The sequence below is a fragment of the Pseudorca crassidens genome, chromosome 2 (genome assembly GCF_039906515.1).
Source record: "Pseudorca crassidens isolate mPseCra1 chromosome 2, mPseCra1.hap1, whole genome shotgun sequence".
NCBI classification, from domain to species: Eukaryota; Metazoa; Chordata; class Mammalia; order Artiodactyla; family Delphinidae; genus Pseudorca; species Pseudorca crassidens.
This window is the reverse complement of record NC_090297.1, coordinates 117,874,918-117,892,874: the sequence shown is the minus strand read 5'-3', so window position 1 is coordinate 117,892,874 and position 17,957 is coordinate 117,874,918. Positions and strand designations below refer to the sequence as shown.

At 39.6% G+C, this 17,957-nt stretch overlaps 1 protein-coding gene across 1 annotated transcript in view; it reads right to left on the bottom strand.

The window, feature by feature from the left end:
• Window positions 1–373: 373 nt before the first annotated feature.
• HSD17B7 (hydroxysteroid 17-beta dehydrogenase 7) overlaps window positions 374–17,957 on the bottom strand; it is a 33,212-nt gene continuing 15,628 nt past the window's right edge. Inside the window, exons 6-9 of the mRNA XM_067728481.1 lie at window positions 17,235–17,339; window positions 16,261–16,317; window positions 12,745–12,843; window positions 374–2,212 (exon numbers count right to left, since the gene is read on the bottom strand). Coding sequence (XP_067584582.1) covers window positions 2,111–2,212; window positions 12,745–12,843; window positions 16,261–16,317; window positions 17,235–17,339 — 363 coding nt within the window. The 3' untranslated portion in view covers window positions 374–2,110. The remainder of the gene's footprint in view (window positions 2,213–12,744; window positions 12,844–16,260; window positions 16,318–17,234; window positions 17,340–17,957) is intronic.

Here is a 17,957-nt window from a genome sequence, read left to right as displayed (position 1 = left end):
CAAGCTTATGGTTACTAAAGGGGATAGCAGGGCTGGGGGAGATAAATTAGGAGTTTGGGATTAACAGATACATGCTACTATGCGTAAAATAAACAACAAGGAACTACTGTATGGCACAGGGAACTATATTCAATATCTTGTAATACCTATAATGGAATAGAATCTGAAATATACATATATATAAATAACTGAATTACTTTGCTGTACATCTGAAACACTGTAAGTCAACTGTACTTCAATTTAAAACAAAACATTCGGGAAACAGAACCAACTCTCAGTTAGGTGGGACGTGGTCACTCAGTGCCTTACACAGTAATATTTCAACTATGACACTCTGGCTTATTAATCCCTAATAAAAACTTTGTAGTCATCATTCTCAAAAAATGCTCTTTATTCATTCACATATTATTGCATTTAATGCTCACTTCATACCCATGAACAGAGGAAGCAGAAAGATAATTCCTTCACAGATGAAGAGTTTGAGATCCATAACAAAGTCCTTCTTCCCAATTAACAGCGAGTGAACAGAAGATCAAAAACCAGCTCTGCTTTCAGCTCTCCAACTTTACCCTTCTTTCTTGAAGACAGTGTTCAGCCCTAATTTTCACATGTTTGTTATTAAAAATATCTTTAGCAACAAACTTAAAGTATAACCAAAAATCCATACTTTAAAATGTAAAGAAATTATATTTACATATAATTTTTCACATTAACTCATTCAAACTGTAACTGTTATATTACAGGTGTTGGTTGAAACATCTAAGCATCTTAGCATTTTGTCTTCATATCATGCAAACTAAGTCCTAACCACTTTTGACCACTACTGATACCAGGAGACATTCCACCAGTAATTATTCAATTGGAAAATTTCATTGAAACAATCTGAATAAATCATTTTTGCTGCAAGATTACATCCATTAAAATGTCATGAAAACGAGTGGGTAAGTAATAAACAAATTTGCAAATTGTGTTAAAGGTCAGGCCCACTATTAACATGGACTAAATCAATCTCAATAAAAGACATTTTTAAAATAAGAAAAAAATAATTCAAGTGGCCCAAATACATATACTTTGTTACTATGATTAATTACATGGGCATCTGTATTAAGATTGGTAAAAGCAGCATGTGGAAGAAGAAATAAGGTACAAGACCTAGGAAAACTACTCGAAAGGAACAAGGCTAAGATGGTCACTCAGAGAATGGGCAGTATTTCCTCCTGCTGGGGCAGGTGAAAAGGAGAAAGTGTGTGTCTGTGTCATGATTATTCAAGTCTACACCTCATCCCATGAAGGGTAGCTTGGGCTGCAGTTCACAGAATAAACAAATTGTGACTAGCACAATTTTTTTTTTTTTACATCTTTATTGGAGTATAATTGCTTTACAGTGGTGTGTTAGTTTCTGCTTTATAAAAAAGTGAATCAGTTATACATATACACATGTTCCCATATCTCTTCCCTCTTGCGTCTCCCTCCCTCCCACCCCTCTAGGTGGTCACAAAGCACTGAGCTGATCTCCCTGTGCTATGCGGCTGCTTCCCACTACCTATTTTACGTTTGGTAGTGTATGTATGTCCATGCCACTCTCTTGCTTTGTCACAGCTTACCCTTCCCCCTCCCCATACCCTCAAGTCCATTCTCTAGTAGATCTGTGTCTTTATTCTCATCTTACCCCTAGGTTCTTCATGACATTTTTTTTTCTTAAATTCCATATATATGTGTTAGCATATGGTATTTGTCTTTCTCTTTCTGACTTACTTCACTCTGCATGACAGACTCTAGGTCCATCCACCTCCTTACAAACAGCTCAATTTCGTTTCTTTTTATGGCTGAGTAATATTCCATTGTATATATGTGCCACATCTTCTTTATCCATTCATCCGATGATGGACACTTAGGACAATTTTGATATAACACCATTCTTAAGAATATATTATATTTTATCAATCTTTTTCTCACATGCACAAACACACACACAGTCATAGAGGTAATTCTGAAACAAAGAGAAAATCAGAACTCACAGTTTACCACAAATGCATACCATCCAACTCAGAAACCCAGGTGCTCCAGAATCCACAGAAGGCATGAAAATGGTGCTCAGAGAGCACCATTTTCAGCTCTGGTTTTTGCTTTTTTGAATGGTGACCCTAATATCCTTTTCCAGTTCCAGTAAGTTTTGGTAAAATTTTTCAGCAGTGTCTTCATCTAGGTCTATCTGGAAAAGAAACAAAGATAGGGATGACTACGAAGGAAAAATGAAATGAATAGTATTTGAATAAAAGGGAGCCACTTAAATAACACAGGTAAGAGAACCCAAAATAGGGCCAGTTGGAATGGGCTGTGGTGGCAGCCATGTGGGGAATGTTAGGAATCCTGAGGACACATTAACTCTCCATCCAAACTCCAACACTCACCAAGCCTACTGATGCTTCCCTTAAATAGCAAGACTGAAAGATCTGAGCTTTGCTGTCTCCCCTAACTGCTGTGTACCTAGTAACAGAAGACACCAAACATCTGTGATATAAAGAAGGCAAAGAGGAAAATCAAGAAATTTTTTTTTAATTTCAACTGCTACTTACTTCCTAATATCCACATTCTTTAGTAAAAAGAGCCCTGATCTTAGCTGAGCTCACTGCCCTGCAGATGAAAGACTACATTTCCAGCCTACACTGAAGTTAGTGGTACCAGGTGACCATGTTCTGGCCAATGAGATGTAAGTGGAAGTGTTGTATGGTACCTATCCAGGACTCTCTTTAAAAGGAATGGGGCACCCCTTTCTTTCTCCCTTCTTCCATGCTGCTCCCCTAAGCTATAAGGATGAAGGCCACACCTCAGGGATGACAGAAGGAACCTGGGCACCTGACAATTTGCAGAGCTGCCAGGCCAGCCTAAGGTTGCCTCTCCAAACTGCTTTACATGCGAGAAACCTAAGCTTTTATCTTGTTTAATCCACTATTATTTTACACTCTTCTCTTTTATGTAGAAAATCTAATTTTAACTTACACACTGTACGTAAAAGCAAACTTTCAGCCCCTATAAAGTGTTTGTTATCTCTTTCCAAGTCAACACAGAGCCTAAACTTAAAAAAAACTCTTTCTTCATGAAGCTAAAAGGCTAAAAAATGAAAGAAAATTTTATAACATTTTGGAAAAAATATTTCTATTCGTTCAATTATATTAGTGTTTTTTCATGTTGTAACTGGAAAAGACATTATAGCTCTCTTTAGTTCAACCCAACCTTTAAACAGAGCAGAGAGCTGACTTCCCAAAATTAATCAAAGGTTAAAACATATTCTGCAGTGCTGGGAAAATGGTGGAAGAGTAAGACGTGGAGATCACCTTCCTCCCCACAGATACACCAGAAATACATCTACACGTGGAGCAACTCCTACAGAACAACTACTGAAGGCTGGCAGAAGACCTCAGACCTCCCAAAAGGCAAGAAACTCCCCACGTACCTAGGTAGGGCAAAAGAAAAAACAGAGACAAAAGAATAGGGACGGCACCTGCACCAGTGGGAGGGAGCTGTGAAGGAGGAAAGGTTTCCACACACTAGGAAACCCCTTCGCAGGTGGAGACTGCGGGAGGCGGAGGGGGGAGCTTCGGAGCCACGGAGGAGAGCACAGCAACGGGTGCGGAGGGCAAAGTGGGGAGATTCCCGCACAGAGGATCGGTGCCGACCGGCACTCACCAGCCTGAGAGGCTTGTCTGCTCACCCGCCGGGGTGGGCGGGGCCACAAGCTGAGGCTCGGGCTTCGGTCGGAGCACAGGGAGAAGGACTGGGGTTGGCGGCTTGAACATAGCCTGAAGGGGTTAGTGCACCACGGCTAGCCGGGAGGGAGTCCGGGGAAAAGTCTGGGGAAAAGTCTGCACCTGCCGAAGAGGCAAGAGACTTTTTCTTCCCTCTTTGTTTCCTGGTGCACGAGAAGAGGGGTTTAAGAGCGCTGCTTAAAGGAATTCCAGAGACGGGCGCGAGCCGCGGTTAAAAGCATAGACCCCAGAGACGGGCGCGAGCCGCGGCTAAAAGCACGGACCCCAGAGACGGGGGGAGACGCTAAGGCTGCTGCTGCCGCCACCAAGGGGCCTGTGTGCGAGCACAGGTCACTATCCACACCCCTCTTCCAGGGAGCCTGTGCAGCCCACCACTGCCAGGTTCCCAGGATCCAGGGACAACTTCCCCGGGAGAACACACGGCTGGCCTCAGGCTGGTGCAACGTCACGCTGGCCTCTGCCGCCGCAGGCCCGCCCCGCACGCAGTGCCCCTCCCTCCCCTTGGACTGAGTGCGCCAGAGCCCCCGAATCAGCAGCTCCTTTAACCCCGTCCTGTCTGAGCAAAAAACAGACACCCTCCAGCGACCTACACGCAGAGGCGGGGCCAAATCCAAAGCTGAGCCCCTGGGAGCTGTGAGAATGAAGAAGAGAAAGGGAAATCTCTCCCAGCAGCCTCAGAAACAGCGGATTAAAGCTCCACAATCAACTCGATGTACACTGCATCTGTGGAATACATGAATAGACAACGAATCATCCCAAATTGAGGAGGTGGGCTTCGAGAGCAAGATCTATGATTTTTTCCCCTTTTCCTCTTTTTGTGAATGTGTATGTGTATGCTTCTGTGTGAGATCTTGTCTGTATAGCTTTGCTTCCACCATTTGTCCTAGGGTTCTATCCATCCATTGTTTTTTTTTAATTTTTTCTTAATAATTTTAATAACTTTATTATACTTTACCTTCTTTCTTTCTTTCTTCCCTCCTTTATTCTTTCTTTCTTTCTTCCCTTCCTTCCCTCCTTTAGACAACGAATCATCCCAAATTGAGGAGGTGGACTTTGAGAGCAAGATTTATGATTTTTTCCCCTTTACCTCTTTTTGTGAAGGTGTATGTGTATGCTTCTGTGTAAGATTTTGTCTGTATAGTTTTGCTTCCACCATTTGTCCTAAGGTTCTATATGTCCCTTTTTTTCCTAAATAACTATTTTTTAATTCAATAATTTATTATACTTTTATTTTACTGTATCTTCTTTCTTTGTCTTTTTTCCTTCCTTCCCTCCTTTCTTTCCCTCTTGCCTTCTTTCCTTCTTTTCTTCTTTTTCTTTCTTCCTTCCTTCCTTCCTTCCCTCCTTCTTTCTTTATTTCTTCATACTTCTACTAATTCTCTCTACTTTTTCTCCCTTTTATTCTGAGCTGTGTGGATGAAAGGCTCTTGGTGCTCCAGCCAGGAGTCAGGGCTCTGCCTCTGAGGTGGGAGAGCCAACTTCAGGACACTGGTCAACAAGAGACCTCCCAGCTCCACGTAATATCAAACAGCAAAAATCTCCCAGAGATCTCCATCTCAACACCAGCACCCAGCTTCACTCAACGACCAGCAAGCTACAGTGCTGGACAACCTATGCCAAACAACTAGCAAACAGGAACACAACCCCACCCATTAGCAGAGAGGCTGCCTAAAATCATAAGAAGGCCACAGACACCCCAAAACACACCACCAGACGTGGACCTGCCCACTAGAGAGACAAGATCCAGCCTCATCCACCACAACACAGGCACTAGTCCCCTCCACCAGGAAGCCTACACAACCCACTGAACCAACCTTAGCCACTGGAGACAGACATCAAAAACAACGGGAACTACGAACCTGCAGCCTGCAAAAAGGAGACCCCAAACACAGTAAGATAAGCAAAATGAGAAGACAGAAAAACACAGCAGATGAAGGAGCAAGATAAAAATGCACCAGACCTAACATATGAAGAGGAAATAGGCAGTCTACCTGAACAAGAATTCAGAATAATGATAGTAAAGATGATCCAAAATCTTGGAAATAGAATGGACAAAATGCAAGAAACAGTTAACAAGGACCTAGAAGAAATAAAGATGAAACAAGCAACGATGAACAACACAATAAATGAAATTAAAAATACTCTAGATGGGATCAATAGCAGAAAAACTGAGGCAGAAGAACGGATAAGTGATCTGGAAGATAAAATAGTGGAACTACCTACTGCAGAGCAGAATAAAGAAAAAAGAATGAAAAGAACTGAGGACAGTCTCAGAGACCTCAGGGACAACATTAAATGCACCAACATTCGAATTATAGGGGTTCCAGAAGAAGAAGAGAAAAAGAAAGGGAATGAGAAAATATTTGAAGAGATTATACTTGAAAACTTCCCTAATATGGGAAAGGAAATAGTTAAGTCCAGGAAGCACAGAGAGTCCCATACAGGATAAATCCAAGGAGAAATACGCCAAGACACATATTAATCAAACTGTCAAAAATTAAACACAAAGAAAGCATATTAAAAGCAGCAAGGGAAAAACAACAAATAACACACAAGGGAATCCCCATAAGGTTAACAGCTGATCTCTCAGCAGAAACTCTGCAAGCCAGAAGGAGTGGCAGGACATACTGAAAGTGATGAAGGAGAAAAACGTGCAACCAAGATTTCTCTACCCAGCAAGGATCTCATTCAGATTTCATGGAGAAATTAAAACCTTTACAGACAAGCAAAAGCTGAGAGAGTTCAGCACCACCAAACCAGCTTTACAACAAATGCTAAAGGAACTTCTCTAGACAAGAAACACAAGAGGAGGAAAAGACCTATAATAACGAACCCAAAACAATTTAGAAAATGGGAATAGGAACATACATATCTATAATTACCTTAAAAGTAAATGGACTAAATGCTCCCACCAAAAGACACAGATTGGCTGAATGGATACAAAAGCAAGACCCTTATATATGCTGTCTACAAGAGACCCACTTCAGACCTAGAGACACATACAGGCTGAACCTGAGGGGATGGAAAAAGATATTTCATACAAATGGAAACCAAAAGAAAGCTGGAGTAGCAATTCTCATATCAGACAAAATAGACTTTAAAATAAAGACTATTAGAAGAGACAAAGAAGGACACTACATAATGTTCAAGGGATTGATCCAAGAAGAAGATATAAAAATTGTAAATATTTATGCACCCAACACAGGAGCACCTCAATACATAAGGCAAAAACTAACAGCCATAAAAGGGGGAATTGACAGTAACACATACATAGTAGGGGACTTTAACAACCCACTTTCACCCATGGACAGATCATCCAAAATGAAAATAAATAAGGAAACACAAGCTTTAAATGATACATTAAACAAGATGACTTAATTGATATTTATAGGACACTCCATCCAAAAACAACAGAATACACATTTTTCTCAAGTGCTCATGGAACATTCTCCAGGATAGATCATATCTTGGGTCACAAATCAAGCCTTGGTAAATTTAAGAAAACTGAAATTGTATCAAGTATCTTTTCTGACTGCAATGAGACTAGATATCAATTACAGGAAAAGATCTGTATAAAATACAAACACATGGAAGCTAAACAATACACTACTTAATAACGAAGTGATCACTGAAGAAATCAAAGAAGAAATTAAAAAATACCAAGAAACAAATGACAATGGAGACACAATGACCCAAAATCTATGGGATGCAGCAAAAGCAGTTCTAAGGGGGAAGTTTATAGCAATACAAGCCCATCTTAAGAAGCAGGAAACATCTCGAATAAACACCCTAACCTTGCACCTCAAGCAATTAGAGAAAGAAGAAAAAAAAACCCCCAAAGTTAGCAGAAGGAAAGAAATCATAAAAATCAGATCAGAAAATCAGATCAGAAATAAATGAAAAAGAAATGAAACAATAGCAAAGATCAATAAAACTAAAAGCTGGTTCTTTGAGAAGATAAACAAAATAGATAAACCATTAGCCAGACTCATCAAGAAAAAAAGGGAGAAGACTCAAATCAATAGAATTAGAAATGAAAAAGGAGAAGTAACAACTGACACTGCAGAAATAAAATAAAAAAGATCATGAGAGATTACTACAAGGAACTCTATGCTAATAAAATGGACAATCTGGAAGAAATGGACAAATTCTTAGAAATGCACAACCTGCCAAGACTGAAGCAGGAAGAAATAGAAAATATGAACAGACCAATCACAAGCACTGAAATTGAAACTGTGATTAAAAATCTTCCAACAAACAAAAGCCCAGGACCAGGTGGCTTCACAGGGGAATTCTATCAAACATTTAGAGAAGAGCTAACACCCATCCTTCTCAAACTCTTCCAAAATATAGCAGAGGGAGGAACACTCCCAAATTCCTTCTAGGAGGCCACCAACACCTTGATACCAAAACCAGACAAGGATGTCACAAAGAAAGAAAACTACAGGCCAACATCACTGATGAACATAGATGCAAAAATCCTCAACAAAATACTAGCAAACAGAATCCAACAGCACATTAAAAGGGTCATACACCATGATCAAGTGGGGTTTATTCCAGGAATGCAAGGATTCTTCAATATATGCAAATCTATCAATGTGATAAACCATATTAACAAATTGAAGGAGAAAAACCATATGATCACCTCAATAGATGCAGAGAAAGCTTTTGACAAAATTCAACACCCATTTATGATAAAAGCCCTGCAGAAAGTAGGCACAGAGGGAACTTTCCTCAACATAATAAAGGCCATATATGACAAGCCCACAGCAAACATCATCCTCAATGGTGAAAAACTGAAAGCATTTCCACTAAGATCAGGAACAAGACAAGGTTGCCCACTCTCACCACTCTTATTCAACATAGTTTTGGAAGTTTTAGCCACAGCAATCAGAGAAGTAAAGGAAATAAAAGGAATCCAAATCGGAAAGGAAGAAGTAAAGCTGTCCCTGTTTGCAGATGACATGATACTATACATAGAGAATCCTAAAGATGCTACCAGAAAACTATTGAGGCTAATCAATGAATTTGGTAAAGTTGCAGGATACAAAATTAATGCACAGAAATCTCTGGCATTCCTATATACTAATGATGAAAAATCTGAAAGTGAAATCAAGAAAACACTCCCATTTACCACTGCAACAAAAAGAATAAAATATCTAGGAATAAACCTAGCTAAGGAGACAAAAGACCTGTATGCAGAAAATTATAAGACACTGATGAAAGAAATTTAAGATGATACAAAGAGATGGAGAGATATACCATGTTCTTGGATTGGAAGAATCAACATTGTGAAAATGACTCTACTACCCAAAGCAATCTATAGATTCAATGCAATCCCTATCAAACTACCACTGGCATTTTTCACAGAACTAGAACAAAAAATTTCACAATTTGTATGGAAACACAAAAGACCCCGAATAGCCAAAGCAATCTTGAGAACAAAAAACGGAGCTGGAGGAATCAGGCTCCCTGACTTCAGACTATACTACAAAGCTACAGTAATCAAGACAGTATGGTACTGGCACAAAAACAGAAAGATCAATGGAACAGTATAGAAAGCCTAGATATAAACCCACGCACATATGGACACCTTATCTTTGATAAAGGTGGCAGGAATGTACAGTGGAGAAAGGACAGCCTCTTCAATAAGTGGTGCTGGGAAATCTGGACAGGTACATGTAAAAGTATGAGATTAGATCACTCCCTAACACCATAACCAAAAATAAGCTCAAAATGGATTAAAGACCTAAATGTAAGGCCAGAAAGTATCAAACTCTTAGAGGAAAACATAGGCAGAACACTCTATGACATAACTCACAGGAAGATCCTTTTTGACCCACCTCCTAGAGAAATGGAAATAAAAATTAAAAAATGGGACCTAATGGAACTTCAAAGCTTTTGCACAGCAAAGGAAACCATAAACAAGACCAAAAGACAACCCTCAGAATGGGAGAAAATATTTTCAAATGAAGCAACTGACAAAGGATTAATTTCCAAAATTTACAAGCAGCTCATGCAGTTCAATAACAAAAAAACAACCCCATCCAAAAATGGGCAGAAGACCTAAATAGACATTTCTCCAAAGAAGATATACAGACTGCCAACAAACACATGAAAGAATGCTCAACATCATTAATCATTAGAGAAATGCAAATCAAAACTACAATGAGATATCATCTCACACCAGTCATAATGGCCATCATCAAAAAATCTAGAAACAAAAAATGCTGGAGAGGGTGTGGAGAAAAGGGAACCCTCTTGCACTGCTGGTGGGAATGTAAATTGATAGAGCCACTATGGAGAACAGTATGGAGGTTCCTTAAAAAACTACAAATAGGACTACCATATGACCCAGCAATCCCACTACTGGGCATATACCTGAGAAAACCAAAATTCAAAAAGAGTCATGTACCAGAATGTTCATTGCAGCTCTATTTACAATAGCCCAGAGATGGAAACGTCCTAAGTGCTCATCATCAGATGAATGGATAAAGAAGATGTGGCACATATATACAATGGAATATTACTCAGCCATAAAAAGAAATGAAATTGAGCTATTTGTAATGAGGTGGATAGACCTAGAGTCTGTCATACAGAGTGAAGTAAGTCAGAAAGAGAAAGACAAATACCATATGCTAACACATATATATGGAATTTAAGAAAAAAAAATGTCATGAAGAACCTAGGGGTAAGACAGGAATAAAGACACAGACCTACTGGAGAACGGACTTGAGGATATGGGGAGGGGGAAGGGTGAGCTGTGACAGGGCGTGAGAGAGGCATGGACATATATACACTAACAAACGTAAGGTAGGTAGCTAGTAGGAAGCAGCCGTATGGCACAGGGAGATCAGCTCGGTGCCTTGTGACCGCCTGGAGGGGTGGGATAGGGAGGGTGGGAGGGAGGGAGACGCAAGAGGGAAGAGATATGGGAACATATGTATATGTATAAGTGATTCACTTTGTTATAAAGCAGAAACTAACACACCATTGTAAAGCAATTATACCCCAATAAAGATGTTAAAAAAAAAAAACATTCTGCAATTTCTGCAATTGCATTCTGCAATTCTGCATTTCTATGAAATGCTAATAAAATACTTTGGTTTATAGAATTAAACATTTTCTCCCCTTGGTAAACCAATTATTCCTTCAAGATCAATAGATAGTAAGTCCAAACAAATTCTGAGGGCCTAAAAGTAAGCTCATTAGTTTACAATAGAGTTCCCTAAGTGTGTTCTTTGGGATGATGTTAAGCATTATGTAAAATTTAAAGAGAAAAGAAAAAGTTGTATAGTCAAGAATAGCTTGCAAGCAGCAGGATGAAACACGTCACACATACTTCTTAACCGTATCAACTTCTCAAAGCCTTTACTGGGCTAATGTGCATTGTGCATGTCTCTGAAAGAGGGACATATAATATGAAGCATTTCTCAAATTTACTTGGCTGACAAACTGCTTTCTGCAAATCTCAAGGAACTATCCCACAAAAGGTATTTTGGGAAACACTGGAGGTTCATAGGTTCATTTTCAGTAAACATATACCACGGGAAGCAGAGAGCCTGGTTCCCCTTAGACCTCAAGCTACTGACATAGACAAGATCACTGACAATTTTGACTCTGACTTAGCTAACTTATTTGCTTCAATCTAAGTTTATTTTATGCTGATTCCTCCTCACAATAAGATAGGCAGTGAAAAATGGGAAGCTAAAGTAAACCTTACTCATGACAAAAATACAACAAAATTAGGACTTCACTGGTGGCGCAGTGGTTAAGAATCCGCTTACCAATCCACCTACCAATGCGAGGGACACGGATTCGAGCCCTGGTCCAGGAAGATCCCACATGTCTCAAAGCAACTAAGCCCGTGCGCCACAACTACTGAGCCTGTGCTCTAGAGCCCGTGAGCCACAGCTACTGAGGCCCGCGCACCTGGAGCCCGTGCTCTGCAACAAGAGAAGCCACTGCAATGAGAAGCCTGTGCACTGCAAGGAAGACTAGACCCCGCTCGCCGCAACTAGAGAAAGCCCACGTGCAGCAACGAAGACCCAATGCAGCCAAAAAGAAAAAACAACAACAACAACAAAATTAATCCTTACAGGGTCAAAATAAAACTTTTTTCATTTTTCTAATATGTAACTAGGTTTATTTTTATTATTTATTTATCTGGCTGTGCCGTATCTTGGTTGCAGCAGACAGGATCTTCGTTGCCGCGTGTGGGATCTTTAGGTGCAGCATACGGGATCATTTTTAGTTGTGGCATGCGAGACCTAGTTCCCTGACCAGGGATCGAACCCCGGCCCCCCTGCATTGGGAGTGGTGAGTCTTAACCACTGGGCCACCAGGGAAGTCTCCTGTAACTATGTTTAATTTCATTTTAGGTTACACAGAGTCTACAAAACACAGCATTCATTTTTTTTCCAAACTCCATCCCGTTCCTCCTCAAAACACCAGTCTATTAAAGCTAACAGTTGTCATAAGTGGAACTGAACACTCAAAGGGAAGCTAACTTCACTCAGAAAGATGCTTTATATTTCATCCAACTTGTGACACATTTCTTGAGCACCTGCCATGTGCAAGGGAACATGCTAGGAAAGGGGGTGCAATCCCCCCCTCCTCATGGAGCTTATCCTTGGACAAGGTGGCCCGCTACTGAATGAATACTACACAGAACTGGCATAAGAGGTCAAAAAAGCCTAGCATGAAAGCATCTGACCTGATGTAAAAGGTCACGTGAAAGCTGTGATCTTAAAGATAAACAGTAGAAATGAATCAGTAGAAAGAAGGGTAAGAGCAGTTTAGGTGGAGAGAAGGTGTGCCATGGCTGAGAGGCAGGAGACAGCAGAAAGAAATGAAAACAGGCCCACGTGATGCCAGCGAGCGGAGACGGGAGCTCCAGGAGAGAGAAGCTGGGCAGCTGGTAGGGCTGGTCAGGAACCAGCAGCAACCTCTTCAGTGAAACAAAGGAAACATTTACCTTTTTGGATGTTACGTAATTGCTTCCAAAGCCAGTGGTGGCACTCAGATATTTCACCAGAGGATCGAGAGACTCGGGCTTTTGGTGGAAAAGCCAGACCTGGAAAAGAAGAGGGTGTCAGTGATTCTTCTCTTCTGCCCAAGGTGAGTGAGGCTGGAGGGGATGTATAATCAGCACTTTACAGAGCCCCAGACAAATTCTAAAAGTCCTCCTGAACAGCATCAGCTCACTGTGATGCCTTCATGAACCACTACTATAATTCGAAGGAAGACAGTAGGGCAGCCTGCTTAATAGCATCCTGTGAAATTTTTATTTAAAGCAAAAAACCATATTTTAGCTGTCTCTTCTCTTAATCCCCAGATTAAAGTTCATGGCATGTGGTCTGGAGCTTATTCAGAGTGGATACTCAGCTCACGCCACAGTAAAGTATGGGTCACTGATGTGATATTTTATTAATAGATAAGCACACACACGTACATCTTTCAAAAGATGTACGTGGTAAAAAGTCTTCCTCCCCAATTTTCTAGCCACCCAGTTCTCCTCTCTGGAAGCAAACACTCATGCTACTGTTTTGTATATTCTTCTAAGGAAGTCTATTTGCTTAAAAACATATATATCCATTTCTCTTATGCAAATGGAAGCAAAATATACACACTACTCCACACTTTGCATTTTTCACTTGAACAGGCCTTGGAGATACTTTCAAATCAGTATATGAAAATTTTATTCTCTTTTAAAGTAGCACAGTATTCCATTTCATGGATGTGCCACACTTTATATAATCAGTTTTCAACTGCTAGACCTAGAGGTTCTTTCCAGTTTTTGCTATTACAAACCTCACTGTGATGAATGATGAATACATCATTCCATATAAGTTTGAGTACATCTATAAGATAAATATCAAAGATAGAAATGCTGGGTTAAGGGTATGTGTGTTTATTATTTTGAATGATCTTGTCAAAGAGTCCTTCATAGAGGCTATATGAGTCTACTCTCCCCCAGCAATGTAGAAGACTGCTTATTTCCCTAGACCACTGCCAATATAGTACATTATCAAACTTTCTAATCTTTGCTAATCAGAGTTGAAAAACAGTTTTTCATTATAGTTTTAATTCGCATTTCTCTTAGTAGGAGTAAGATTAGGCATCTTTTCACATGATTAAAACAGTTTCAAAACTCTCTGTTCATGTCCTTTGCCTATTGTTCCAATAGGTTGTTTTTCTTGATTTGTTGAAGCTCCTTAGATAGTAAGAAAATGTAACCCTTTATCTATGGTATGAGTAGCAGGTGTTCTTCCACTTTGTGGTTACTCTTTCGAGTGTATGTGTAGTGAGAATTTTAGTCATGTAAAATTTTTTTACTTTTATTAAATCAAAATTTTCAGTCTTTTCTTTTATGGTTACTGGGCGTAGCTAAGCCTCCACACTCTTAAATTATTTTATAACTTCCCCGTTTTTGTTTTTTTTTTGGCAGCACCAAGCAGCCTGTAGGATCTTAGTGCCCCACCCCCCCGTATTTTTTTCTAGTAACTATATTTTTTAATTTTTATGGATCTTTTAACTTACCAAGAATTTTATTTGACAGTAAGGTAAGAAGAAAAGATCCTATTCTATTATTTTCTGAATAAACCATCTTTTCCCCATTGTTTTGGAAGGCCATCATTATCATATACCAAATCCCTGTATGCTATGGGCCTATTCTCAACTTTCTATTCTGTTCCATTGATCTGTCAGTTCACATGCCAGAACTATACTTGTTTCATTAAGATGGTCTTCTTTAAAATCTCAAATGTTGAAATACACAGAATCCTTTACAATAAGCCTTCTCTCATTTACTCCTATAATTCCTATTTTATAGTTAATAGCAAAAGGCTTAGATGAGTGAAAAACATGTGCCCAAGGGTTCACAGCCAGAAACTGGAGAAATGGAATTCGAACAGAATTACTGTAATTCTATAGTAATAGAATTACATATAGCACATTCTTAACCACCGTGCTTTAGGCCACTCAGGTTCAAACCATCTAAGGAGATAAAACTTATCCAAAGATTGAAGAGATTCTTGCTACACACGTGGTGTGCTCAAACCCTCATTTGTATCCACCAGCATATATAACCATCACTAAGTGGTAATTACCTCCCACCCATCCACACTGAAGGAAATTACAGCAGGGTCACAACAAACTTTTAAAACTGTGACACTGGGGTCATGCTGCTCATCTCATCCAAATCCAACCTATCCTTCAGAGCCCGGATTAAGCCCGACTCAGCAAGCAAAGCCTCCTCCAACCAGTCCAGCCCCACTGTGATCCTCCTTTCTTATTATTCCTACAGTACCTGCCACCAGATGACAGAATGTCTTACTTTCTTGTCTATTTTCTCTATTCATTCTTTTTTTCTAAACATGACTCTAAGCTCCTTAGTAACTTCTAACTATTTTGACTTCTAACTAGATTTTGACTTCTATTTCCACACCACCGACACTCAATATATACTTGACCTCTAGACTTGATTTTCAGTGACATAAATGTGCGGAATGAGTGCCCTAAAGGACTATTCATTATCTTAAATAGTTTGACATATATATTAAGAAATAATTAAAATTAGTTTAAAAGTACTTGCTTCTACTGTGTGTCTCTACAATCAATGCATTTGTTTCTGCAATGTTTACCAAAAGAAGAGTGCCAAGTCAATTCCCTTAACGTTTGCCTTAATTTCAATTCAGCTACGATTTAAGAATCTGTTAAGTATGAGCACTACAGTGCTAGGCTCTCGGGTTTTCAAGATGCCTAGCAAAAGTCCTGAGGGAGCTAAATGGAGTGAGGGAGACACACACACAGAACTGACTTTAGTACAATAGAATTTCAACCAGATGGTGTAAAGCACAGAGGACAAATAAATTTCATCTTGTATGATGATTCTGATCCATTAGTAGTGGATGTCGTTGGGCCTTGAGTTGAAAAACACTCAGAGACATCATTTATGTAAGCAGAACAGAGTATTATGATCCATTACTAATGTCTGCCATTGATGAGGAAACACATGCAATCCACACATGTGCGATTTAAGGAAACGAACTTGTTTTCTAATAAAGTAACAACTCGATTCTCGAATATTAACAGAGAAAAGAGAACCTTCCCATAAGGAAATGGAGCTGGACTTCGTTGCCTCTACTCTTGACCCATGAAACACACCTTCTCCACAGGAAATCTCACACTGACTGCCCAGCCACCGTGTTGCTTTGCCTGCCGCTGCAGTATTCCACGCTGTGCTCTCCTCCGGCTGCTCATGCACTTTGCTTCTACAGAAGTGCTGTCCCCACAACCATGGTATCCAGTGCCATGAAACATACTAAACGTTCAAAGTTCACTCCTAATGCTCAGAACTTAGCCCTAAACAGGACCTTGATTATTCAGAGCTTGTTCTCTTATCTTTTCTGTTAAGATTGTTTCTAAACCAGTGAACTTACAGTCTACATCTGTGAAGTGAATACAATATATTAAAACTCTAGTAACATACCAGTGCTTCTGTTCCATTGTATGGTGTCAACGTGAAAGCATTTGCGAAAAAGCGGAACTAAGAAAAAGAAAACCATAGTCATTTCGTGGTGGTTTAGAGTCACAAAAGCATTATTCATTTAAATATTAATAAAAGACAACCTGCATTTCTTATTATAGAGCATTTTTTAAGTTTCAAAAAATAAAGAAATCTAAATAAGAAATATCACTTAATCTCCATTACTCCAATCAACCACTTTTAACATGAAGGCATATTTCCTTCTCATCTTTTTTCTCTGCCTGCTATAATGGAGGGATATTTTTTTCCTGAGCTCTACAAGGAGGGACATTTCCTAAAAGCAACATTTTCTAATGTGTGCTGGAGGACACTGGTCCTGCAAGATACTCAAAATACAAAACAAACAAGCAAAAACATGATTCTATGATCATACAATGCACAATCGTACACTTTTGGGGAACTTTTAATGCATCTGACTACATTAAAAGCTCAGAGAAATCCAATTTGATATCCTTTAACTCGTTATTGACCAGGGGATTTTTGCAGAAACTAATGCCTGTAGCCGGTAATTTGTTATGAATATTGAAACGTCTCTAGTCAATAACGTTTGGGTAACAAAAGACGTATTAATATGTCTCTGAGACGTATATAACATATTACTGAGACATAATATACGTCTCAATAACATGTGAACACAGGTTTCCCAAAATTATATAATCATAGAACTCTTGGGATCTATGGTGCATGACCAAAGAAACATTCCCTTAAAGAAAAGTGGACACTCAGATGGTGGTACAGTCGGAATATCAGGTAGTATGAAGCAGAGATTACATACTAAGTAACGTCAAAACCCTTGAATGAAATGGAATTCTGCCACCTTTAGACTCAATTTCTTATTTCCCAACCCTTAAACACAACTTTTTGGTTCCAACTCGAACAGCTTAAGTAAACTAAGACAAGAAGTATTCATCACTTACCAGCCATATGATTGGCATGATCAACGTCCACACAAAGGGAGGCATAATTCCATATGTCAAATTGGTCAACACCGTACCTGGGCACGCTACACTGGAATACAGACCCTGGGAACACAGAGAGGGGTAGCAATTAATTTTAATTCAACATACTTTGAGTCACCTATGTGCTAGTTAATAAAGGAGATACACAAATGAGCCAGCAAGCCAGGGCATCAAGGATTTATGCTCTAAGTTGTCCTTGAAGCTGGGTAGACCATTTCAGTTTAAGAATCATGTACTGAGAACTCACTCTGAGAGGCACTCAGGATGCAAAAAATAGTAAGATAAAGTCTCTATTCTCAAGAAACTTAGAGAACAAAGAATAACCAAGCTTGAAGCTGGACGAGAAAAGTAGGACCTGGTTACCTGAGTTTTCCATGTTATTAGCTTAATTGAAGATCAGCTGACCAATCAAAATAAGCTGTGACAAAGCGAGAGAGTGGCATGGACATAGATACACTACCAAACGTAAGGTAGATAGCTAGTGGGAAGCAGCCGCATAGCACAGGGACATCAGCTCGGTGCTTTGTGACCGCCTGGAGGGGTGGGATAGGGAGGGTGGGAGGGAGGGAGACGCAAGAGGGAAGAGATATGGGAACATGTGTATATGTATAACTGATTCACTTTGTTATAAAGCAGAAACTAACACACCACTGTAAAGCAATTATACTCCAATAAAGATGT